At 43.9% G+C, this 27451-nt stretch overlaps 1 protein-coding gene across 1 annotated transcript in view; it reads right to left on the bottom strand.

Annotated features, from left to right (window-relative positions):
- Window positions 1–10047, bottom strand: part of GSPT1 (G1 to S phase transition 1) — a gene marked incomplete at its 5' end in the record, with an annotated part of 30449 nt that extends 20402 nt beyond the window's left edge. Inside the window, one exon of the mRNA XM_079720253.1 lies at window positions 9699–10047. Coding sequence (XP_079576379.1) covers window positions 9699–10047 — 349 coding nt within the window. The remainder of the gene's footprint in view (window positions 1–9698) is intronic.
- Between the last annotated feature and the right edge of the window lie 17404 nt (window positions 10048–27451).

A 27451-nucleotide genomic window follows, 5' to 3' on the forward strand; every position in this document is an offset into this window, starting at 1 on the left:
TGTTTATGGTTAGCAAACAGGTGACTATTAGTGCTTGATTTCTCAAGTCCTGCATGGTTCATATCTGTTAGTAAAAGAGAAGTAAACCTCCCAAGGAATGAAATTACGGTTTCATATTTTCCAATGGTATCTCCATGTTCAGAAACATAACCTTATCAAGTGTTCAAAGGAATAATTCTAATTAAGTAGGAAAGTTATCAGAGTGTATGAGTGAATAAAACTGCCACACCCTAAGTTAAAAAGAGAAACAAATAACTGATGTAAAATTATTACCACAATTTTTAAAACAAGAAAAGATTTTACCAAAGAACAGTCGGGCAACAGTACTGACTGTGTTTTATTTAACACAGATGATAATCTGGGTCTTAAAATTGCTAGTTAAATTTGATCATGGTGAAATAAGCCAGTCACAAAAGGTCACATGTTATACCATTCCACTTACAAGAAATATTCAGAATAGGTAAATCCAGAGAGGCAGAAAGCAGATTGGTGGTTGCCAGAAGCTGGAAGGAAAGGGGAATGGGAAGTAACTGCTTAATGGATACAGGTTTCCTTTTGGAGTGATGAAAATGTTTTTAAACTAGACAGAGGTGGGGACTTGCCTGGTGGCACAGTGGTTAAGAATCTGCCTGCCAATGCAGGGGACACGGGTTCAAGCCCTGGTCCAGGAAGATCCCACATGCCGCGGGGCAACTAAGCCCGTGCGCCACAGCTACTGAGCCTGCGCTCTAGAGCCCGCGAGCCACAACTACTGAAGCCCGTGGGCCTAGAGCCCGTGCTCTGCAACAAGAGAAGCCACCGCAATGAGACGCCCACACACTGCGAAGAAGAGTAGCCCCCGCTCGCTGCAACTAGAGAAAGCCCACGCAAAGCCACGAAGACCCAACGCAGCCAAAAATAAATAAATTTATATATATATATAAAATAACTAGACAGAGGTGATGGTTTTTACAACACTGAATGTACTGAATGCCACTGAATTGTTCACTTTAAAATTATTAATTTTATGTTATGGGTTTCAGCTCGATTTTTTAAAAGAATATAAAAAAGTTTTTAAAGATTTGATCATGGATCAAAGGACTTCAACGTGGAGACTCCTATTTTGCCAGTTCACAGTACAGCACAGGTTAGTCAAGAACATATATGTGTCAGGTAATGAAAGCCATGTTTTAATTCCGGCTACATGTTTTAAACACAAACGTATGGCCAATTCTTTTTTTTTTTTTTTTTTTTTTTTTTGCGGTACGCGGGCCTCTCACTGTCGTGGCCTCTCCCGTTGCGGAGCACAGGCTCCGGACGCGCAGGCTCAGCGGCCATGGCTCACGGGCCCAGCCGCTCCGTGGCATGTGGGATCTTCCTGGACCGGGGCACGAACCCGTGTCCCCTGCATCGGCAGGCGGACTCTCAACCACTGCGCCACCAGGGAAGCGCCAAACGCATGGCCAATTCTTGAAAAGTGCTTAATCCATATATTTCATAAATAAGCAGTTTAAATCTGCACTGCTTTAGATATAAAACCAATCTCTAATCCTCTTTACACACTAAATACAGATATTTAAAATAGCCATCATAACTAAAATATCTTACGCCTGTTAGCTAAATGGTGTGTTCATTAAAGAAAAAAAATAAAAACAACTTCAGTGCTGTCACAGAAGTCACAAGTGTCCTATACTGCATGGAAGTGAGAAACTGTGTGACAATTCTGTCCGAGTTTCTACAATGGTGGAAATGTGCTATATCTGTGCTGTGATGATAGTCACTAGCCACATGTGGCTATTAAAGCACTTGCAAGGTAGCTACTGTGACCAAGGAACTGAATTTTAGATTTTACTTAATTTTAAAATTAAATAGCCACATGTACACAGTTCTAGCTCCTCTGAAGGAGTAGTCTCCTCAATTGCGGTAGGAACTTGCCTTATCTGGTTTTCCACTTCTTTCCCATTACTGGTCCACCCCACCACCCTCAAGGGCTAATGAGCTCTCTTCTGAACTCCTCTAGGATATGACCCTTCTTTCAATTATAGATCCATCTACACACATAGCTTAGTTCTTTTTCCCTAGGAGATTATGGACTGCCAGAATGACTGGTTTTCTGAAATATGGAGGCTTTTTTTCCTCTACTCTTGTAATCTCCACAGGTTGGCACAGTGTACTGTATAGAATAAATATACAGTTAATTTTTACTGAATTAATTCAAGCAGTTTCCGTTAGGGTTCAGTAGAGTAAAAACAATTTTATATGTGCCAATTTTCTAAGAAAGGAGTTAGAGAAACAATATCCAAGTGATGTTAAAGTACAGCTTGAATAAAAAACTAAAATTCTCTAGCACACAGGTGACCATACAGTCTTACCAAACTACACGCTGAGGCATTTTTCTCCCACAGACAACACTGTTAAACAGTAAAGGCAGACATCAGAAAGAAAAGCCCACAGAACATATACAGTCCGCGGTTTTGCCTTAACTACCTAACACGCTAAAAATAAAAACACACATGTTACAGACAGTGGTGAACAGAGCTGTTTAAAGTATTCTACATGATTTCCTAAAATGTATGAAAAAGTAATTTCAAAATATTACTTTAAATTAGAGCATTGCCTACTTATGACAATGTCACCCAGCTACTACTGAGAAAGAACATGGAGACGGTGCCATAGTGCACAAACTCATAGGCCCAGTTTCTGAAAAAGTGTCTCAGCCAAAAATATCTTTTAATATCCAATCACTAGGAAACTAGTCGAGTTACTATATTACTAGGAATAAGCTTTGAAATCAGACCTAGATTCTAATCCTAACTCCTCCATCTATTCATGGATGTCACCTCACCAGAAGTTTATTTAGCTTCTCTGAACCTTAATTTTCTTATCTGTAAAAATGGGTCAACAGTACCTATACCTCAAGAGGTTGTTGTGAAGATAAGGGCATATTAACCACGTGGTAACTGCTCAATAAATTTATTATTACGAGGGCTTCCCTGGTGGCGCAGTGGTTGAGAGTCCGCCTGCCGATGCAGGGGACACGGGTTCGTGCCCCGGTCCAGGAAGATCCCACATGCCGCGGAGCGGATGGGCCCGTGAGCCATGGCCGCTGAGCCTGCGCGTCGGGAGCCTGTGCTCCGCAACGGAAGAGGCCACAACAGTGAGAGGCCCGTGTACCGCAAAAAAATATATATATATATTATTACGAGCATTTCAAAGCCCCATAATAATTACAAAAACTTTTAAGAATGAAATAGAGAAAAGAAAATTCCAGGGCCACTCTCTTAGAAGATCCATGCTGGTTGTAGTAATTAGCTCTAGGCATGCCCTTTTTCCCCATTATTAAACAGCATGGTGTGCCAGAGAGAGCACTAAATTAGCGCTGGCAAATTTGGATTCTAGACTCAACTGTGTCCTTAAATCTGTGAGTGACCTTAGGCATTCACTCAGCATCTGTAGGCTTCAGTTTCTTCATCTGAAAATGAGACTGTATTACTGCCAGGTCATTTCTAGCCCTAACATTCTAAGAACCTATTTTCTAAGAACCTATTTACTCAGTCACTAAAGCAATGCCACATATCAACCTGATTAGGCTTTTCTGTAGGGTAACTAAAATCCCCCTCTTTTTCAAACAAACCTAAAAGATAGTCTTATTTATGATTTATATCCTATCTACTGCAAAAACAATGAGATATTTAATTTCAGATACCACAAAAAAGTACAAAGAAAACAGAAAAACACCCATGTGCAACCAAACTCTCAAAGAAGATGGACACAGACTACTTAGCACTACAGTAACCCACTGGAGTTCTATAAAACTAGTCAACCGGGAAATTTCCCCAGTGACATTCTAAGGTACGCACTTTTTTTTTTAAATTGAGGTAGAGTAGATACACAATATTACGTAAGTTTCAGGTGTACAACACAGTGATTCACAATTTTTCAAGGTTATACTCCATTTATAGTTGTTATAAAATACTGGCTGTGTTCCCTGTGCTGTACAATATATCCTTGTAGTTTATTTATTTTATACATAGTAGTTTGCTAAGGTATGCTTTTTTTGTTTCAAGTGAAGTGACATACAATTACTTTGTCAGAATGTGGTCTGGAATTTGGTGCGACCACTCTCGAGCTAGGCTAGTGAAAGATGCTCAAAAAATCCTTGCTAAGTGTTTCTCTCACCTAGGAAGTAGAGTATAATGGGCACTGGTTTAACTTGGAGTACTGTAACGACTAGGTTTCCTTAGAACAAAGTCATTTATGGAAAAAAACAACTACACATCTGTAGTCCAGCCACACTTTGTTAAAATCTACTGAAAACAAGGACACAACTTTTAAGAAGCTTTGGTATGAATCAGCAACTGACAGCTAAAAAAGCAGTCTGAGGACCTCAGAACAATCAAGGACCTTCAACTAGTAGCCAAATTCTTGCTTCCCCAACATTTCTAAGAACTGTGAATAGAATGATGAAATTCTAAATTAACATGCCCAATAGACAGCCAGAATCACAGTAACTCACTGCTGTTTGATATGAAATAAACAAGCCTCTACTTACAAGTAGTGTAAAGATGACTGATGCTCTACCCTAGCAAATTTCTAACAAACTTAAAGGATGAATTTTATATGTTAATTATAGCTCAAAAAACCCACCCCCACTCTTATGGTATTCACAAAGAGCACTTAGTAGAAAACAGATCTTTGGTTTTAAGATTTCACAACTGACTTTATACGAGGGTACCTGTGAACAATTCTTCTCAGCTTTGAAAGCCCTCTACACCCTGTACCTGGCCCTCTTACCAAGAAGTGCCTTCCACTAAAGTAAACTGGGTACTTGATCCCTTTTTAGACTCCTTGAGAACCAGTTCTCCATCTTGGTGGTACCACTTCAAGTGCCTAGCACAGCATCCTGCCTTCTGTAGGCAGGCAAATGTCTGTTCACTAATTGCTATACATATATCTGAGCAAAACCAGAGATTCACATCTCAAAAAATTTCATTCTAATACTGCTAACTCACCCCAAAAGTTTATCAAATCTTTTCTTCCTTCCTTTCTCTCCAATCAGGAAGACAACGCTATTTTAACACTTTAAGACATTTCCTCCCCAGCAAAAAAAAAAACAAGGCTAAAATCTGTTCTCTACAATATTTCCCTAACTTGCTGTGATACGTTTTAATTGTTATCTTTTCATGCAGTACAATTCCAGAAAAGGTGAAAAATAAACAAAGGACACACACACACACACACACAGAAGCAAAAAGCACTGAATAAAACCTGCTCTAAAGAAGGTTTATTCACATGGGAATTCCCTGGCGGTCCAGTGGTTATGACTCTGCTCTTCCACTGCAGGGGGCACGGGTTCCATCCCTGGTCAGGGAACTAAGATCCAACATGCAGTGACATGGCCAAAAAAATAAAAAAATAAAAAATAAAGAAAGTTTATTCCCAATCAAAATTTCTAACAGTTTAAACAGCTGCTCAACATGGCACAGCACCAGTGGATGCCCTCACTTGTTCCCTGTATCCTCACACCTGAGCCGTTCCAACATGTAAAATCATGAAACAAGAGCCAAAACCGAATGATCTCTAATAATCAGTAAGTCAAGGTAGGAAAAGAAATAATACTCCAGGAACAATACTTTCTCTAATCTCCTCAGCCCACTTATCCCATTCACTGTCCCATCTGAAAAATCCTTTCTATTAGAATTGTTATTGCAGGCATTTCAGTCACATAGGAGAAGAAAAACAAGTGTCAAGTGGAGAACCATATCTATCATCTATGTAAACTTAACTATCAGTCAGCTGGTGTTCTTTAACATAAAGTGTAAGAGTCCTTCAGGACAAAACAACCATTACTTTGACTCTGGATCTTCTCTACTCTGGTGGCCCTGAGGAGGTCACCTTTGGGAAAATTCAGTGATTAACAAGGATCCACCAACTGGGGACGGTAGCACAACTTTGTGAATATACTAAAAAACCACTGAACTTTTAAAAGCTGAATTTTATGGTATGTGAATCATAACAATCATTAAAAAAAAAAAGTCCCTCCTCCACAAGGCATTCAGCAAAAACCAAACACTACAAAACAGAACATTTCTCTTTAAAATTCAATATAATTCATTATATTTGGGAGATAAGCCCCCTCTAAGGGCTCACCGGGGACTGCTACTTTTATTCTATACCCATTTTACAACCGCAGTTTTGAGAGGCACTGAGGGTGGGATGACAGAAAGAACTCTACACCATTACTTTAGAAGCTCTGGCAGTGTCTAAAAGTCCAGATTCTATGGCCTGAATGTTTTGTGTTCCTCCCAAAATTCGTATGTTGAAATACTAATGCCCAAAGTGATGGTATTAGGTGGGGCCTTAGGGAGGCCTTAGGTCATGAGGGCAGAGCCCTCATGAATGGGATTAGTGCCTTTCTAAAAGAGGCCCCAGAGAGCTCCTTTGCCTCTTCAGCCCTGTGAGGACACAGAAAGAAGTCAGTCAGCATTCTGTTATCCAGAAGAGGAAAGAGGGTCCTCACCCATCCAGGCTGGCACCCTGATCTCAGACTTCCAGGCTTCAGAACTGTGAGCAATAGATTTCTGTTGCTGACAAGCTACCAAGTCTACAGTATTTTGTTATAGCAGCACAAACAGACCAAGACACCAAGTAACCCTGATTAACACTGCTGAACCTGTTTCTCATTTCACAATAAAAAAAGACAGAGCAAGACTGAACTTGGTGCAAATTGGAACTGAAAATAAGTACATTCGATCACAGAAAATGTTTGTTCTAGCACACACAACCCTTGTCTACATTTTCATTCATTTCAGGGACTCTAAACGACCATCACTTAGCCATTTTACTTGCATCTGTAGAGAACTGCACTTAAGTGAATTATACTTAATTACACTTACATGAGTTCTACTTAATCATTTCTCTGGAAACCTATATTAAAAATTTTCAAAGAGATCCAAGGTCAACACTGCATCCCAAGCTCTGACTCGAGATAGCCAGATACAAGCAGTAACCAGCAGCCTGCCAGTGAAAGTGAACGACTCTGTGCCAAGGCATCTTCCTCTACCTGCTGCTCAAAGCACCACTGAAATTATTTCAAAAAAAAAGAAAGAAAAGAGAAAGGAAGACAGAAAAAGAGAAAACTAGCCTTCTTTCCAGAGAATGACAGATATTCATCCTAGACACACACATTTTAAAAGTCGTTCATTCATTCTAGCGCTCTACCTCTAGACTCCTTCAAGAGCTCCCCGGTATCTCGTTTAAAAACACACCCACTTCACTCTGTATGACAGACTCTAGGTCCATCCACCAGACAGGAATAAAGACACAGACCTACTAGAGAGTGGACTTGAGGATATGGGGAGGGGGAAGGGTAAGCTGTGACAAAGTGAGAGAGCGGCATGGACATATATACACTACCAAACGTAAGGTAGATAGCTGGTGGGAAGCAGCCGCATAGCACAGGGAGATCAGCTCGGTGCTTTGTGACCGCCTGGAGGGGTGGGATGGGGAGGGTGGGAGGGGGACGCAAAAGGGAGGGGATATGGGAACATATGTATACATATAACTGATTAAATTTGTGATAAAGCAAAAAAAAAAAAAAAAAAAAAAAAAAAAAAAAAAAAAAACACACCCACCACCAATTTCAGCTATGGGTTAACGACAGAAGAAAACATGCTAGCCCTACAGTCCATTTCCTCAGTATAAAAAACTTGCAAACTTTATGGTTTCCCCTTTGTAAATTTCAACCTAAGTGCTATTTCCAATTTTTTCCCTGCTTTTTCCAAGCATAGTTCTCTGCTCTGATGCTGGTAATTTATGGACCTGAATGAGCTGGAACATGTAATCCAACGGTGCCACATTAACTCTGGACCTCAATTTAGAAAATCCATTCTTTTCCAAACAGACATCCTACAGAGGATGGGTTGTTGTTGTTGCTGTTGTTGTTTTAACATTAACTGGCATTTTGCAGAAGCAGCTGATAGAGTCAGTAACACCGAGATAGGTTTCTGATTAAAAAAAGAAAAAACTGACCACAACGTAGGGACCATAAGGTAGGGACAACCACTTTCCTATACATTCTTACATCTCCAATTTCTAGCAGTGTCACAGAGCAAAGGATTAAAACTGCAAATTGGCAAATACCAGGAAAAGACAGTCCTTCTACGTAAGAGGCAATGCCTACTCACTCAAGAATGACCAACATTCCAGACCACTGCTCTAAGGAAGATGTCCCTTGATGACTGGCAACTCCAGAGTTAGGAGGGAGGGCCAAAAAATAAAATGGCTGGATAAAAGCAAACTTCATGACAAGGTTTGGGGAAAGAGGCACTTTTAGGAGTTAGTAAGCGAACTAGTTTACGTGGCCAAAAGGACTTGGTCTAAGCAAAGCTAAGCTTCCTTATTCAAAGGGCAAACTTCAACGGCTTCACACAAGTAAAAGAAATACCAGTCAATAAAACAAGCAAATCCGAACTGTGTGCTCACAGACACACTTCCCAAAAACATTTCCCCAAACTCGCTTTTTGCCTCTTGAGAGAAAACTGTAGCCAAAGTCTCTGAAGAAACTAAACTCCTAGAGCACTTTTACAATGTCTGCTTATCCAAGAAATGCTAGAATATAGAACTTTAAAGAGAAATCAAGTTCACTCATTTGACATTCCTGCAAAATCAGTACCTGAAAGCATGCCATCACTTAAGCAGCCCCTAAATACACAAAGAGTTTTGAAGACTGAACTTAACTTGAAACCACAGAAAGCCTGTCTACTCGCTATGGTCAAAACGGCACGTGACACCTAAGAAGTTATAACAAATGCTTAGGTGTCTGAACAGACAAATTCCTGACACAGGAGCACAGAGAGTGAGTTACACCAAGTAACCTAAATAAGGCAAACGATTTTAACGCAATAAAAATTCTAAACGTGTCACTAACTAAGGAGAAGAGTCCAAATCCCACTTAAAAAAAGGGCACACAAATCAGCGTAGTCTCCTACACACTTTAATGTTAAGTGAGGAGCTCTAACTTTGGGACACTGTGAACTTCACAAGCTTACAAAATGCTAAGGGTGAAAAAGATCTATAGATAGCCAACAGTTTCTGCCCCATCGCAAGACTGCAATGCATCCTGGGATTCCTTCAGGACGGTTCAGTGCCGTAGATACGTTAAATGTAATTACAGTTTCAGTAATAGAAATTGCAGCGAGAGACGCTCTCTCGCCTAGGCCCAAGGTGAAGGGAAAACTCGACCAACCGTCCTCCCCAACTCCTCATCTTTCTCAACGCCCATCCGGCCGCCTCCTCCTGGTTCCATCTGTCCTCGCTTCTAGGCCTCGTGGCACTGACCCGCGGCCGTCCCCCTCTCCGTCCCATACTGTTCCCACTTCCAGCGGGGAACTGCGGCCCCGGGGGGGAGGGGCGGACACCAGGCCCCTCCGGTGTGCCCGGCACCCTGCTCCCGCCCCGCCCGGCCCTCCGCCGCGGTCAGCCCACGCAGTTCGCCTCCCCGGCCCGGGGCCGCCCCACCCAGGACAGCGGGCGCCGCTGTCAGCGCCCCACGTGCCGCCCGGCCCCACGGCCACGCGTCCCCGGCCCGGCGAGGCGCGCCCTCAACCCCATCCCGGGCCCCATCCCAGGTGAGCTCCGGCCCCCAGGCCGGCTGCTCCCGCCCTCGCAGCCCGGCTACCTCCCGCGTCCCGGGGCTGCCCCGCGTCCCGGCCCTTTACCCGAAGGGCCTCCCGCGCCGCTGCCGGCTCCGTGGTTGTTGGCGGCGGCGCCAGCTGGGGGTGCCGGCGACTGGGCCGGGCCTCGCAGGAAGGACGGCACGAACTCGGCGGCGTGGACGTTGGGCACGAAGGGCTTGGCGTTGACGTTGAGTTGCCGGCTGAAGGCCGCGCTTAGGTGCTCACGCTGGGCCTCGGCCGCCGCCGCCAAGGGACCGCCGGCGCCGCCGCACGGGCCCGGCCCGGGGGCTTCCATGTCTGCCTGGTCCCAGCAGTCCGGTGCTGAGTCGCTGCTGCTGCTGCTCCCGCCGCCGCCACCGCCACCACCGCCGCCACCACTGCCAGGATCCATGATCGGGGGGGCCGTGTGTGTGGTAAAGAGAGGGCGGGAAATGGAGGCGGGGGCTATGGGCCGGGGAGGAGCAGGCCGCGCTGACCCAGGGAAGCGGCGAGGCAGAAAGCCCGGGGGCTAGCGGCACAATCCCCGGCGTCGTCGCGGCAGCAGCTCCAGTCCCGACTCCGCACTCGCGACGACGACGGCAGCAGCGGCTCAGCCCTCCTCGTGTGTGCGAGCGGATCTCCTCCCACCCAGCCCCAACCACCTCCGACCGCCTCAGCGCCAACCCCACGCCCGGAGCAGGTTGATCCCTCGCCGCTACCCGTACCTTCGCCTCGGTAGTTCTCGGCCCCGGTCAACCCCGTTTCCGCCTATGAAGCGCGGTAGAAGGCGGAACTACGAGTTCCGGCAGCGCCCGCGCGACCCCGCTGCGGTTTTCCCGGGTGCCGACGGGAGTCGGAGTTCGGGGCCGGGAGCAACCGGAAGCGGCGCCGGCTCCCGGCATGCAGCGCGAGGAGGCGGAGGTCTGGTCGACGCTCGGCGGCCCCACCTGTCACCGGGTGGGGGCAGGGGTGGGAGCGAGCCCTGGTGCGATTCGGCGCGGGGCGGCTGACCGCGAGTCGGGGTGGCCCGCTCCGTCCTGTTCTACACAGGACGCGGGAAAACGAACAGCAGTTCTAAGGTGGAGAAAAAAGCTTTCAACTCTTGAAAATTCCTTCTTTCTCTTCTCACCAGCCCTCTGCGTTCCCTGCCTTACAGTCTCCGTACAGTGTTCTCTTTCTTTCCACCTTCCTCCTCCCCGCCCCCAGCCAGAATTTGCCCTACATTTCAAAGGCGACGCAGGGCGTCCTTCATTTCTGTATTCATTTGGTGGAAGAGACAATAAAACCGTGACCCATTACCACTAAAACTGCAAAGTGGCTCATAAAGCGCTCCGGCCCAGGTTCTACCCCGGCAGAGGGGATTATTAACTGGAAACTGACAATGACTCACTGTCTGTATGACTAGTCATTTAAAGCCTTCACTCAAACTTTTCCGTCCCTTTCTCCTCCCGGGCAAGGGCTTTGCAAACTAAACAGAAGTTTGCCATATTCCATGATGTAGCCAGCTGGACCCAACTGACAGGGTTATTTTTGTGCGTCCAGCGTCGTTATACACCTTCAGGTGAAGTGGTTTTCTTTTGAATGGTCGGATTTGCTCAGGTTTTCCCGAAGTACTTGATTGACTGCATCTCACGCTGCCAAGTTGCGCTTCCGTAAACATGGGAAAAGAAAAAAAGCAAAAGATAAATACGTAGACTCGAAGTAGGAAAGTGCCTGTTAAGTTTTCTTTTAATTCACCCTTGTGGAGCCCAAGACAGAGAAAAACATATTGTTGATATTTTTCTGCAAGAAGTCTAGACAGAGTGCAACTAACCTGTTAGCTAGAAATAACAGAGTACAGGGGGGAACACAGAAGGAATGTTTCTTAACAACCTTATGTTAAGGTCCAAAATCTAGATCTAGATATTAATTTTAATTTTAAATATCTATTTTAAAGGTAAAAGAGGACTCAGCCTAATGAGACAAATCAAAAACAAAGCTGTCAGTTACCTTTGAAAACCAGGCCTAAGTGGTTTGAAATTGTGTTTAATATTAAATTAGCAAATTTGATGGATGCTTTGTTTCTTTAACACATAACACTTGGGAAATTGAGCCCTATAAATGTAAAGAAACCAGTGACCTCAATTATCACAAGGCTGGCTTTAAGTTTCTCAACAGGCCTGTGGTTCATGCTCCCTGAAATCTTCTGGACATTGATATTTTTTTCCTCCCCACAACAGAGGATTTATTCCTCTGATTAATACAAAAATCTGCTTACAGCCTATTAATATAGTTCTCTGAAGACCCCACTGGATCTTTCTTATGTGACCTGCTTTAAAGTTGGTATTAAGTGATTGCCCTCAGGTTTACAGAGAATTTACCAATGATTGATATAAAAATCAGACCTTCTTTCATATATAGGAGACCTGCCTTGCTATTGACTCAGAGTCACAAGAAGAAGAAAACACAATGTGTCCGAAATAAAGTGCTTAAAGTGACTTCTGACTCAAGATTTGCTCTCCCCAACCTACTCCTAAGAAAGTGTCAACACAAGCAACTGACTCAGATGGTGAATCACACTGTCCTTCTTCAACCCTTGTCATCAGATACCATACTTCAAGAGGAATCACCCGGAGGGCACTGGGTGATCACTCTGATAGGTTAGTTCTTCACATCTAATTAAATTAGCAGAATTTCTTTTGGTGCTTTTTGTAGGGACAAAGAAACTGCTAAGACTGCAGCTTAGAAAAGTTGATGTCATTAACTGTCCCTGAATAGGATAATTATTCAGGAAAGAATCCACTCTGTTTGTTTTCAAAAGCCTTGACCTGCCAGAGGCACTGTTCCAAGCAGGAAAGGGAGAAGCTCTTTTTTTTTTTTTCCCCACGTTTTTCTTTATTTTTTTAAAATTGAAGTATAGTTGATTTACAATGTCTTGATAATCACTGTTGTGTTAAGACTGAGCAACTTGAGGTCAGAATCTTTTATTCATCTTCTTTATATTTGTAATGCCCAGTATAATGCCTGGCCTAAAAAACATTCTTAATAAATGTTGAATGCAGGAATCAGTAGGGAGTCTGGGACGATACTGCCCTTTTACACTCATCTGGGGCTGTTGAGACACAGGATTGTCAACTTTAAGAGACAGTTTTCCAAGGACGTCCTGCTATTCCCTGTGATACACACACAAGGTTAGCTTGACAACAGCTTAACTTTGCAAAGCTATGCTTGTTCAAGTCTGAGCCATTTTACCACAGATATTCCCATCTTCCAATGCAAATCCCCCCTGCTGTCATTCCTAGTCTCTCTCTCCCTCTCCCTCTCCCCCCACCTCTCTCATTCTCTGTGGTCTTCCAAGCCCCCGCTTAGTTATTCTGCCTTTAAATCAGGGTCACAGCATTTGCACCTTTAATCAAATACACGGTAGTTTGTTTTGTTTTTTTAACCTAAGAGTTTATCTTTTATACTTCTGAACATGAGACTGATATGAAAAGTCAAAGCTGTCCCGGGCTTTTAGTGGGTGAAAATGTGTGCACACAAATGGACACTGATGTAGCAGTCCCACTCCGAGATGTTTTCTACAGAAATATGAACACAAGTGTGAAAAGCTGGTAATGGTTCCCATTCCCATGGGAACATGCTCCCCATCTCCTCTCCCCAATGCCCCTGAAAACCACCAATCTCCTTTCTATCTCTAGGATTTACCTAATCTGGTCATTTCATATAAGTGGAATCATACAATATATAACCTTTTGTATCTGGCTTCTTTCACTTAGCAAAATGTTTTCAAAATGTTGTAGTATGTATCAGTACTTCACTCCTTTTTATGGTGGAGAAATATTCCCTTGTATGGATGTACCACTTCTTGTTTATCCACTAATTCGTTGATGAGTAAATTGCTTTTATAACTTAAAGACATTAAAGGGAGTTCCCTGGTTGATGAGCAAATTGCTTTTATAACTTAAAGACATTAAAGGGAGTTCCCTGGTTGATGAGCAAATTGCTTTTATAACTTAAAGACAATAAAGGGAGTTCCCTGGTGGTCTAATGGTTAGGATTTGGTACTTTCAGCTTTTACTGCTGTAGCCCGGGTTCAACCCTGGTTGGGGAATTGAGATCCTACAGGCTGTGCAGTGCAACCAAACAGGTGAAGTCCCAGTAAGGTGTAGAATCTACTTAATTGTATTGTGGCAATGTCGATTTCCTTGTTTTGATAGTGTACTATAGTTATGTAAGATGTTACCATTGGGGAAAGCTGGGTAGTGGGGACATAGGACCTCTTGTAATATTTTTACAAATTCTTACGAGCCTCTAATTACCTCAAAATAAAAAGTTAAAAGGTTGAAAACTCTCATACTAACAAAAAGCCATGTTTTCTGAACTCTTCGAACCCACTTGTAATTATACAGACGTTAGCCTCAGTTCCCAAGTCTTTACCAAAAGAATGGTTTTTTTTTCTGCCTTTCTTAATTAAGTTTGTTTGGGCCAGGGGTAGCACTGGGGGAGGGGGATTTTTTTTCACCTTTGAGGATTTTATAAATATAGAATATACAAAGACCCACAAACACTCACATAGATACATACAATCGCAGGATTGTCAATTTTTTTTAACTTTTTATTTTGTGTTGGAGTATAGTTGATTAACAATGTTCTGTTAGTTTCAGGTGTACAGCAGAATGATTCAGTTATACATACACATGTATCTATTCTTTTTCAAATTCTTTTCCCATTTAGGTTGTTACATAATACTGAGCAGAGTTCCCAGTGCTAAAAGTAGGTCGATGTTAGTTATCCATTTTAAATATAGCAGCATGTGCATGTCAGGATTGTCAATTTTTTTTTAATCCTTCTTCCTTCCTCCTCCCTCCCCCTCCCCTCCCCTCCCCCCTCCCCCCCTCCCCCCTCCCCCTCCCCCTCCCCCTCCCCCCTCCCCCCTCCCCCTCCCCCTCCCCCTCCCCCTCCCCTCCCCCTCCCCCTCCCCCTCCCCCTCCCCCCTCCCCCTCCCCCTCCCTCCCCCCCTCCCCCCCTCCCCCCCTCCCCCCTCCCTCCCCCCCCTCCCTCCCCCCTCCCTCCCTCCCTCCCCCACCCCGTCCCTCCCTCCCTCCCTTCTTGCGTTGGGTCTTTGTTGCAGTGCACAGGCTTTTCTCTAATTGAGGTGAGCAGGGGCTACTCTTCATTGCAGTGTGCAGGCTTCTCATTGCTGTGGCTTCTCTTGTTGTGGAGCACGGGCTCAAGGCTTGCGGGCTTCAGTAGTTGTGGCATGCAGTAGTTGTGGCTCGCAGGCTCTAGAGCGCAGGTTCAATAGTTGTGGCACATGGGCTTTGTCGCTCCGCGGCATGTGGAATCTTCCTGGACCAGGGCTCGAACTCGTGTCCCCTGCATTGGCAGGTGGATTCTTAACCACTGCACCACCAGGGAAGTCCAGGATTGTCAGTTTTTAACATTATCTTGATTCATGTTTTAAGATCAGAAATAGAACAATTCCAGTGCACAGGCCACCTCTTTACACCCAACCCTGTCCTATTCTACCCCCTCAAAAAAGGCAACCACTCTTATATATTTAATGTGATCCATCGAATCTATTTAAAGACATATTTATATACATATAACATACAAATCAATGAAAGATACACTATGTTGTTTTAAGATTTACATATAGTATACAAAATCTCTTTCATGTGTATATCTTTTAACTGCTATACAATAACTCCATCTATTTATACATCTTTTTTTTTTTTTTTTACCCATTTCCCTACTGATAGACTTTTAGGTTATTGCCAGTTTTTTGTTACACTGACAGTACTTGTACAAGTGTCAGGATCCTTGCAGAAGCAAGTTACAGAAATTTCAATTCAAACTAGCTTTAACCATGAGAAATGTATTATCTTACATAACTATAAACCCTAAGATAGGACTGACTTCTTAGTCCATTTGTTTGGGAGCTTAATGACATCACCAGTGACCTACATCTTTCCATCTGTCTGCTGCTCTGGGTGTTGGCTTCATCCTCAGGCTGGTCCCAAGATGGCTGCAGGACTCCAGATGCCACGTCCAGAGAAGCAAGAGAGAGCATATCATCCTGCACCCCTTTTCTAGGAATGAGGAAACTTTTCCCAGAAGCCCTCTATGAGGTATCTCCTCTCATGTCATTGGCCAGAATTTGATCACCTTCCCATTCTTTTTTTTTTTTTAAGAAATTTATTTATTTATTTATTTTTGGCTCCATTGGGTCTTCATTGCTGCGTGTGGGCTTTCTCTAGTTGCGGCGAGCGGGGGCTACTCTTCGTTGCGGTGTGCAGGCTTCTCAATGCGGTGGCTTCTCTTGTTGCAGAGCACGGGCTCTAGGCACACGGGCTCAGTAGTTGTGGTGTGAGGGCTCAGGAGTTGTAGTGCATGGGCTTAGTTGCTCCGCGGCATGTGGGATCTTCCTGGACCAGGGCTCGAACCCGTGTCCCCTGCATTGGCAGGCGGATTCTTTACCACTGTGCCACCAGGGAAGTCCCCACTTTACCATTCTTGAAAAGAATATATATATATTCTTTATCAGTTTCTTTTCCCTTATGGGTTATTATAAAATATTGGGTATAGTTCCCAGTGCTATACAGTAGGTCCTTATTGGTTATCTATTTTACATATAGTAGTGTGTATATGTTAACCCTAAACTCCTAATTTATCCCTCCCTGCCCCGCCAGAGTTTTTGTTCTTGCTAAATATAGCCAACTCTGAATTATTCATAGAAATTTGGAACCAGAGGGGCATGCCAGCCCAGATAGCAATAATGAATAGAAAATACACTGCTTGCTGCTTGATTTCCTCACCCAGCAAACATTTTGTTGAAATTGGCAACAAATACTGTAGTAAATTGACTGGTTCTGCATTTTGGCTAGACTTTCTCATTTTGTGTGGTTTGTTTGTTTTTAACAGCTTATTGAGATTTAATTTGCATGCCATACAATTTGCCTATTTAAAGGGTACAAGTCAGGACTTCTCTGGTGGCACAGTGGTTAAGACTCCATGCTCCCAGTGCAGGGGACCTGGGTTTGATCCCTGGTGAGGGAACGAGATCCCGCATGCATGCTGCAACTAAGAGTTTGCATGCCACAACTAAGGAGCCAGCAAGCTGCAACTAAGGAGCCCGCGAGCTGCAGCTAAGATCCAGCGCAACCAAATAAATAAATAAAATAAATATTTAAAAAAAACAATAAAGGGTACAACTCAGTGGTTTTTAGTATATTCACAGGTGTGACACCATCACCAAATTTCGTGGTATTTGTTTGGTTTTTATTTATTTATTTTTAAATATTTATTTATTTATTTGGCTGCGTCGGGTCTTCATGTGGTGTGCAGGCTTCTTTCTAGTTGTGGCGTGTGGGTTTTCTCTCTAGTTGTGGCGTGGACTGCAGAGCACGTAGGGTCTGTAGTTTGCGGCACATGGGCTCTCTAGTTGAGGTACCACACGAGCTCAATAGTTGTGGCGCACAGGCTTAGTTGCCACACAACATGTGGGATCCTAGTTCCCTGACCAGGGATCGAACCCACGTTGGCAGGCGGATTCTTTACCACTAGACCACCAGGGAAGCCCCTGTTTGTTTTTTAAGTCTAGATTAATGGAAATGCAGTTTGAAATGAAATGACCTAAGAGCTGACATCAAAAGGGGTCTCAATGAGTCACAAATACATAAACAATTCTTCACAAAGAAGATTGCATTGTAAAAGATTTAAAAGGTAAGGGAAAAGGGCTTTCCTGGTGGCACAGTGGTTAAGAATCTGCCTGCCAACAGAGGGGCCATGGGTTTGAGCCCTGGTCCGGGAAGATCCCACATGCTGCGGAGCAACTAAGCCTGTGTGCTTAGTTCTTGTCCTGAAATTGGCTTCCTCACCGGCTTCTGTGTGTTAACCACCTTCCCAATGAACTGCTAGGAAAACTCGTTGTTCTGGTTTCCCCAGGAATCAGAGATGCTTCTGTGAGTAAATCTTTTACGTCACTTTGCCCATTCATCTGAAGGAAATGCTTGTATTCAGAGATCTTAGCCAACGTAATCCCAGTGCCCTCCGTGGCCAAAATCCAAGAAGTTTAATGATCGCTGACCCCCTGGGGTTCCCTGTAAATGGGTTTGTCCCCCTGAAGCAGAATGAAACTACCAGGACCACCCTAAGAGCTGCCTGTTTCCTCAGCCAGCATGGCCCAACTCTCTCCCTGGGTTAGCAGAGGTTGGGCATTAAAAGGTGTCTAGGGCTTCCCTGGTGGCGCAGTGGTTGAGAGTCCGCCTGCCGATGCAGGGGACGCGGGTTCGAGCCCCGGTCCAGGAAGATCCCACATGCCGCGGAGCGGCTGGGCCCGTGAGCCATGGCCGCTGAGCCTGCGCGTCCGGAACCTGTGCTCCGCAACGGGAGAGGCCACAACAGTGAGAGGCCCGTGTACCGCAAAAAATAAGATAAAATAAAATAAAAAGGTGTCTAAATAGCAGCAGTCCCCAGGTTCCACTGGCTTATTGATTTACATTTGAAATAGCTGTCTGAGGGCTAATGATCATCTCATTACATCCCCTTTGTGAATGTAAAAGACCCATAACAGAGAGCACAGAGAAAGTCTGATACTAATCAGCTGACTCAGATGAAAAGTTGATTCATTCCGCAGAAATCAGGGTTCATCATTGCTGAGGTATTACCATAGTGCTTGTGATGTTTTACACCTAAGAGCCTGCACCCTTCTTTCCAGGGTCCCCGCACGTTTCTACAGACCCCTTGCTGAGAAAGGTCTGGTACAGGTAAGATGAGGAAAGCTCCGACTAGATTCAGCAGTTTTAAGCTGCACAGCTAGCCTACTAAATCATGTATATATTATACAAATATGTAATGATAGCAGTTTTAATTTATTAACAAAAATAGCTATCTTTATTATCTTTAATTTTTTATTTTTAAAGAATTGGGGTAAAATATACCTAACAAAAATTTACCATTTTAATCACTTTTAGTTCAGTGGCATTAAGTACATCCATACTGTTCTGCAACCCTCACCACCATCCATCTCCAGAACTTTTTCATCATCCCTAACAGAAACTTTGTAAGCCATAACTCCCTTCCCCCAGCCCCTGATAACCTCTGTTTTATTTTCTGTCTCTATTAATTTGCCTATGCTAGGCACCTCATATGTAGAGTCATACAGTATTTGTCCCTTTGTGTCTGGCGAATTTCACTTAGCACGTTTTCAAGGTTCATCCATGTTGTATCAGAATCCGATTCCTTTGTGAGGCTGAATAATATTCCATTGTAGGTTTATACCACATTTTGTTTATCCATTTGTTGCAGGAAGGGGGACCCCTTCCAGGGCCCCAGAGTGGGCTCTTGTCTAACACTTGGAAATGAATTGTCCCAGGAGACACACGTGCTGATAAAGCAAGGGACTTTATTGGGAAGGGGCTCCTGGGAGGAGAGCAGCAGGTAAGGGAACCCAGGAGAACTGCTCTGCCAGGTGACTTGCAGTCTCGGGTTTTATGGTGATGGGGTTAGTTTCCAGGTTGTCTCTGGCCAATCATTCTGACTCAGGGTCCTTCCTGGTGGCGCATACATCGCTCAGCCAAGACGGATTCCAGTGAGAAGGATTCTGGGAGGTTGGTAGGACATATGGACTAGAGTCTCTCCTTTTGACCTTTCCCGAATTCTTGGTGGTAGCTTGTTAGTTCCGCGTTCCTTACCAGGACCTGCAGTTGTAAGATAACTCATGCAAGTGGCTACTATCTTGCCTGGCCAGGGTGGGCGGTTTCAGTTAGTGTTTCCCCTAACACATTCACCTGTTGATGGACACTTGGTGGTTTCCACCTTTTGGCTATTGTGAATAATGCTGCTGTGAACATTGGTATACAAGTATCTTTGAGTCCTGGCTCTCAATTCTTTTGGGTATATACCCAGAATTGGAATTGCTGGCTCTTACGGTTATTATCTTTACTGTAACTTCAAATTTTATTTATCTTTAGTGTCACAACAGCCCTGAAGGGCCATATCTCCATTGTCAAAGGGAGAAAATTCAACTTCAGAGAGATTGAATGACTTGAACCCGGATCTGTCAGACTGCAAAGCTGGGACTCATCCTCCACATTTTCACACATAATCCTAACATCACTCGTGTGTCTTGCATAGGGACTCAATCAGAAACTGCACAAACTAGCTCCTGTAAACAATCTTTTAAAGCTTTGCTTTAACAAATAAGCTGTTTTCTGATCAGTTGGATTAAAAACAAATCTGTGGTTTAAAACCATCACTGATTCCAACAGGATGGCCGCACATTCTAAAAATGTCACTGATTCGAAACCCTATCAATTTCCAAAGAAGATTGGAAGCATTTTACAATAAAACAGTAGGGACAATAATGCCAAAAAGTATGAAACAAGAGAAAAGTCAGAAATCAAGATATAAAAAGGGGAGAAGGGAGAAAGGATACCAAGATTTGTTGATTGAGGAAGGCTGCATGGACTTATCACAATATTTAGGTCCAATTACTCAGCACAGGGAAATGATCCTCAATATAAACTCTGCATAATATGCATAAATCATAGAGACTTTGGGGAAGTGTATGGTCCAATAATTCTATAGCAGAATAAGTTTTATTTATTGAAAATGACCTAATTATTGAATGGTAGCAGAATGTCCACCCAACGTGGACACAGCATGACAAACGCCAGGGCATGGCTACTGCCTGACAAATGCCACATCATTTGTCCCCTCAGCCAAACTAGCAGAATGTGATCCTTCCTGGTTTGTCATTCATTTAACAAATGTTATTTCACATCTACTATTTTCAGGGTTTAAATAATATTAATATGCCGTCGGTTATACACTGAACCCACTCTTGCTGATTACAAACTTTGCAAATAAGAATAAGCCGGGGGCTTCCCTGGTGGCGCAATGGTTGAGAGTCCGCCTGCCCATGCAGGGGACGCGGGTTCGAGCCCCGGTCCGGGAAGATCCCACTTGCCGCGGAGCGGCTAGACCCGTGAGCCATGGCTACTGAGCCTGCGCGTCCAGAGCCTGTGCTTCGCAACGGGAGAAGCCACAACAGTGAGAGGCCCGTGTACCGAAAAAAAAAAAAAAAGAATAAGCCATAGAGACTGACTATTTATTTATTTATATTGGAATATAGTTGATTTACAATGTTGTGTTAGTTTCAGGTATACAGCAAAGTGATTTAGTTATACATATATATATATTTTTTTACATTCTCTTATATTATAGGTTATTACAAGTTATTGAGTATATTTCCCTGTGCTATACAGTAGGTCCTTGTTGGTTATCTATTTTGTATATAGTAGTGTGTATAGAGACTGACTCTTGATTCAACCTGTACAGGTCAAGGTATGGGGAACAAGAAAAACCACCTAGTTGTTTATATATAGATAAATCAGGTTATTGTGACCATCCATAAAGAGAAGTGTTGAGAGTCTGTACGTTTGAGAAGAGCCAGGGGAGGGAAGTAGAACATAATAGAAAGAGTTCAGCTTGGAGTTAGATAGAACTGGGTCTGAATCTTCCCACAGCATTTAGCTGTGTGACTTTTGACAAGTTACTTAACCTCTCTGAGCCTTTTCCCTTAAAGCTCTTAGCATATTGCTTGTGCTAAGAAAGTGGTAATTGTAGTATGTTAAGGAATTGTAATATATTAAGGATGGTGATGGTAACTCCCCTATATTGTTACTTAAGACAACAGAAAATGGATTTGAATTGTTGCAACACTGGTTTAGGTTATACGAAAGAAAGAACTTCCTACTTGTTAGCATGCCCAAGGTAGAGAGAGAGCAGGGTCTGGGCGCCAGGGGGAGCCAGCCAGGGCTACTTGGGAGGGTCCATCAGAGGTAGGAGCTGAGAGTAGGACCATGGGGGTGGCCAGAAAGGAGCCCCTTGTCTAGAGGAAGATCTGAGTTTTATATAGGTGATGGGCCAGGATCAATGTGGGCTTGAGGACCAACCCACCCCAACCTCACTTCTGCAACTTCATCTCCTGCCTCTCTCCCCATCACGGGCTACTCTCTACACTTCAGCTGCTCCTTTCTGATTCCCCGACTCGCCAAGCTTGTTTCTTTCTCCCGTCCTTGTACTCTTGCTGCTCCTTCTGCCTGGCACACTGTGTCCCCTGAACCTCACATGACTGGCTTCATCTCATCATTCAAGTTTCAGCTGAGATGTTACCTCTTCCTCAGAGAGATTCCCCATTGAAAATTGAAACCCCCTCCTCCTCACTCTCTATCACATCACACTAGTTTACAGTCAGTCCTCATTATTTGCAGATTTGATATTGCGAATCCGTCTGCTCACTAGAATTTATTTGTAACCCCCAAATCAATACTCGAAACACTTTCTTCGTCATTCTTGGACACGTGTAGAGTGACAAAAAATTCCTGTCATCTGACATGCACATTCCCCGCTGAGCTGGGGAAAAGCTGTCTTCTGCCTTCTTGTTTCTGCTCTCACATTGTAAGCAAGTGTCCTTTTCAGGAGGAGATCAGGGCACAGACTATCTGAAAGTGTTCCATGTCTGTGTCTTCTTGTTGATTACTGCTCATCTGCATGCATCCGCAGTGGAGGTGCTCTGAGAGCTGCGGCTCGGCTTCCACGGTTAGTGCTGTCTCCCCTGTGCCTGACAGGCACTTAATAAGTATGTGTCCCATTAATGAAGAAATGAATGAAAAGATTGGGCTGTCCGCACTCAGGAGGGAAGGTCACGAGCTGGGAGAGTCCACTGATGGATGACCATGGAAGAGATGAAGGCAGAGAGCATCCAGGCATGCCAGTGTGGGACTCATCCAGAAACAGCCTTTTCTGTGTTGCTTATGTGGCCAGGGATGGACCCTTGTGGGGGCAGACTCCTCAGTCTGGAAAGCAAACACAGCTTGTGGTCCAGAGTTAGGCGGGGCAATAGTCATACCAAAGGTATCCGTTGAGTGGGCTGCTTTTATGAGTCAGATACCTTACTCGGTGATGCGCTTACATATTTAATCCACATATTTAATCCACGCAACTACTCCATAGGGATGGATTATCACCTCAAACAAGTGGAATAACTGGCCCAGGATCCCAGAGCTACCAAGTGGCACAGCCAGAATTCAAATCTAGGCCATTCTTTTTTGGTTTTTTTTTTTTACATCTTTATTGGAGTATAATTGCTTTACAATGGTGTGTTAGTTTCTGCTGTATAACAAAGTAAATCAGCTATACGTATACATATATCCCCATATCTCCTCCCTCTTGCCTCTCCCTCCCACCCGCCCTATCCCATCCCTCTAGGGGGACACAAAGCACCGAGCTGATCTCCCTGTGCTATTGCGTCTGACCCCAAACCAGGACCCCAGCTTCAGTCTTCACATTTTTGCCATGTGTGCTTACCATCTGTACTATTATTTACTTAATGCTTTTTTCTTTAAATGGACACCCTTTCTTCACCAAGTTTATTTTAAAAGGAAACTTTATTTACTATAGTAAATAGAAAACAAGCCTCCCATACCATGAAAAAAATATAATTTAAAAACTACATACAAATGAAACAAAATATTATTACATTTTGGCCAGATACCGTTACCTGCTTGAGGTCCGTTTTCTCTGTGTTCAAGGTGGAGGTTAGAAGGCCTTGGAGATGCATTAAAAACAGGGTAGAATTCACCAGGGACTGTCTTCTAGAACTAATCAAAGGGTAATTGAATGGAGAATAATTGTCGCACTGTGTGACTTAATGTTATTTAATAGCATGCCTCTTTATCATACACAGTCTTCTCATATTCCTCCTAAATCAATTCATGTACCATGCCAGGCTTCTGGAAATAGCAACTGACCTTTGTGGCCTGAGACCCTGATGAGCTTTCACTCCTGAACAGTGTGAGTAGGCAGTTTATGTTATGGAAAGTTGTAGAGGGAATTTAAGGAGGTAGAAATGCAACTCCTTGAGCTGACATCTGATTCAGCCCCAGAGAACAGTCCAAGGGATCAGTAGCCCCAGAGAATGAGTACTCTGCTTTGTTTGCTTTCTAGGGATGCATCCAAGTCATGATGTATGGCTTTGAGAATGTTGATAAGGGTCATCAGAGGACATCAAAATTCAAACTAAGGGCACAGCAGGGGATTGGTAATTGTGGAGTGGCACACAGTCAGTCTGTAATAGGTGGAGAGTCAGTTTAGAAGATCTACAAAATATCTGTTTCCCACTCTGAGTCTTCCTCTGCAGACCTGGAAAACAAGTCAATTATTTGATGTGCAAAGAGGAAGTGAAGTCACACCCAAATGAACAAAAGCAGAGAGGAGGGGGCGTCATGTGAAGCTAGAAAGGCTACAGGATTCCTCGTGGAGTCTTTTTTTTTAAATTTAAATTAATTAATTAATTTATTTTTGGCTGTGTTGGGTCTTTGTTGCTGTGCCTGGGCTTCCTCTAGTTGCGGCGAGCAAGGGCTACTCTTCGTTGAGGTGCGCGGTTTCTCATTGCGGTGGCTTCTCCTGTTGCGGAGCACAGGCTCTAGGCGCATGGGCTTCAGTAGTTGTGGCATGTGGGCTCAGTAGTTGTGGCTCGCGGGCTCTAGAGCACAGACTCAGTAGTTGTGGCGCATGGACTTTGTTGCTCCGCGGCATGTGGGATCTTCCTGGACCAGGGATCAAACCCGTGTCCCCTGCATTGGCAGGTGGATTCTTAACCATTGTGCCACCAGGGAAGTCCCCCTCGTGGAGTCTTAAGTTACAGAGCCTGATGTGAGATGTGTCATCAGAGGATAAGATGCCTTTGTGGTAATTCGTATGCGACAGCCTGGGGTTTAAGTCAGGGGTGATCTTGTGACATCTCAGTACTGGGAGATAGCTTGGATGGTTGAGGGGAGAGGTTGCTGGAAAGGCTTTGCGGAGAGAAGAAGGGGTGTGTTTGTCTTCTACTCCTCTCTCGTACTCCTCACCCTTAGTCATTTTATAATGACCGCGCCATCAGTTAAAATGTGAGATAAGGAGATCCGAGGCATCTCTGTCTGTGTTCCATTATAATTTAATTATTCAGCACATAATATCATTCAGAGGTTATCAGACTCAAAGACTGACTCATAATTATGAAAATCTTAAGAACCTGATATAGAAAGAAAAATGTCAGTTCATTTCTGTACCTAGAAAAATGTCATTGCTGAGGCGATTGGAATCCTGTGCCGGTTTGATCAGCAGATCTCTGCTCTACAGAAAAGTGTACATGGGAGTCATAAAGTATTTAACTTTTTTGTGTTTGGCTTATTTCACTTAGCAGAATGTTCTCTAGGTTCATCCATGTTGTAGCGAGTCCGTGCTTTCAATTCTTTTGCGTATATACCCAGAAGTGGAAATGCTGAATCATATAGTACTTCTAAGTTAAAATTTTGGAGGAATCACCATACCGTTTTCCACAGTGGCTGCACCCTGTTATATTCCCACCAATAGCACATAAGTGTTCCGATTTCTCCACATCCTCATCAACGCTTGTTTTCTGTTTTGGTTTTTCTTTTTTTTTAAATAGTAGCCATCATAGTGGGTGTGAAATGGTGTCTCATTGCAGTTTTGATTTGCATTTCTGTAATGATTAGTGATGTTGAACATTTTTAAAGTGTTTGTTGCCATTTGCAGATCTTCTTTGAAAAAAAAAGCCTCTTCTTTATGCGTCAGGGTATCTAGTTCTGTAGCATCTTTTTTCACAGCTACATAGTACTCCATTGTATAGATGCTCTATACAGTTGATTAAACCAATTTCTCACAGTTTTAAACAACATGATGATGAACATTCTTGTAACCAAATCTTTGACGGCTTCCTTAATTCTATAAAATAAATTCCTGGATGTGAACTTCTGGGTCAAAGAATATATATATTTTCAGACCCATTCCCTAATGCCTTGTGGAGCAGTTGCGCTGCCTGCACTGCTGCCCACAGTGTAAATTATAATTATGTCCTGTTTCTTTGAGGTTTCAGTTGCCTTTGTCAGATTAGCCCAGCTGGTGGGTGCTAATCCTCGAGGCTCTTACTAAACACTATTAATGTCACCAAGCTAATAACAGCAGCAGCAACTTCCCTGGTGGCACAGTGGATAAGAATCCATCTGCCAATGCAGGGGACACGGGTTGAATTCCTGGTCCGGGAAGATCCCACATGCCGCGGAGCAACTAAGCCTGTGCGCCACAACTACTGAGCCCGTGTGCCACCACTACTGAAGCCTGTGCACCTAGAGCCCGTGCTCCGCAACAAGAGAAGCCACCGCAATGAGAAGCCCGCGCACTGCAACGAAGAGTGGCCCCCACTCGCCGCAACTAGAGAAAGCCCGCATGCAGCAGCAAAGACCCAACACAGCCAAAATAAGTAAATAAATACATAAAATTAAAAATCTTAAAAAAAAATGAATAACAGCAGCAGCATTCGACTCAGCAAGCTTGCATCTCACTTCCAGACAGGCGATTAGAGTCTGTTTATAATTGCTTGGTGGAAAGACTGGCTGATTTCCAGTTAGCAAACCAAACTGTTCATTTGAAAGGTTTGTTTGTGTATAATAAACCTAGTGTTTCCATAATTCAGTTTCTAATTAAACGTAAAATCAGAGAATGATAATTTGCCTGATATTTTCTGATACTTCCTGGATAAATATTTGCACCCTTGTTATTGAATATTTTTTTCTGAAGATGCATTTGGTTTTTGTCTCCACTTGCCCATAGTTTTTCAGCCTTGAAGTGTTAGATGTAGCAGGGGTACAAAAGACTTGTGCAGATCTGGGCAGTGACATTCAAATGAAAATGGCTTTGTCTTTGTGACAGTGAACCAGCTTCCCACTTTTCTTGTATCTACCTGACATTTATTGTATTCTGTTGCATCAGCCGTCATGAATGGATGGTCCAGTTCTAGGAAGATAGCATAAAAAATAGGGGTCTAGGGCTTCCCTGGTGGCGCAGTGGTTGAGAGTCCGCCTGCCAATGCAGGGGACACGGGTTCGTGCCCCGGTCTGGGAAGATCCCACATGCCACGGAGCAGCTGGGCCCGTGAGCCATGGCCGCTGAGCCTGCGCGTCTGGAGCCTGTGCTCCGCAACGGGAGAGGCCACAGCAGTGAGAGGCCCGCGTACCGCAAAAAAAAAAAAAAAAAAAAAAAAATAGGGGTCTACAGTCAATTAAGATGCTGGTCGAGGGCTTCCCTGGTGGCGCAGTGGTTGAGAGTCCGCTTGCCGATGCAGGGGACACGGGTTCGTGCCCCGGTCTGGGAAGATCCCACATGCCGCGGAGCGACTGGGCCCGTGAGCCATGGCTGCTGAGCCTGTGCGTCCGGAGCCTGTGCTCCGCAACGGGAGAGGCCAAAACAGTGAGAGACCCACGAACTGCAAAAAAAAAAAAAAAAAAAGATTCTGGTCAAATTCTGAGGTTGAACCCAAACTTCAGTGTGTGCCTAATATTTATTTGTTTATTTTGTAACATGTCCTATGGCACTAATATATTATATACATTATAAAACATACACAAAAAATTTAAATTAGGGACTTCCCTGGCAATCCGGTGGTTAAGACTCCATGCTTCCAACTCAGGGGGCATGGGTTCAATCCCTGGTTGGGGAACTAAGGTCCCGCACACCAGCGAGGCGTGGCCTAAATAAATAAATAAATAAATAATAAAAGGATTTAAAAAGAAAAAAAAGCTCCAATCTGATCCTGTCACTCCCCTACTAAAAAAAAATTTTTTTTAATTAAAGCATAAGATAGAGAAAAAAAATAATGGTCTAAAGCCCTAGACTCAGAGAAATTTTGTTCCACCATGTACCAGCCTGAATAAGTAATCAAATCTCTGTGTGCATCAGGTTTATCTATAAAGAGACATGATAATAATCAT

Source organism: Hyperoodon ampullatus (genome assembly GCF_949752795.1).
Source record: "Hyperoodon ampullatus genome assembly, chromosome: 14".
NCBI classification, from domain to species: Eukaryota; Metazoa; Chordata; class Mammalia; order Artiodactyla; family Ziphiidae; genus Hyperoodon; species Hyperoodon ampullatus.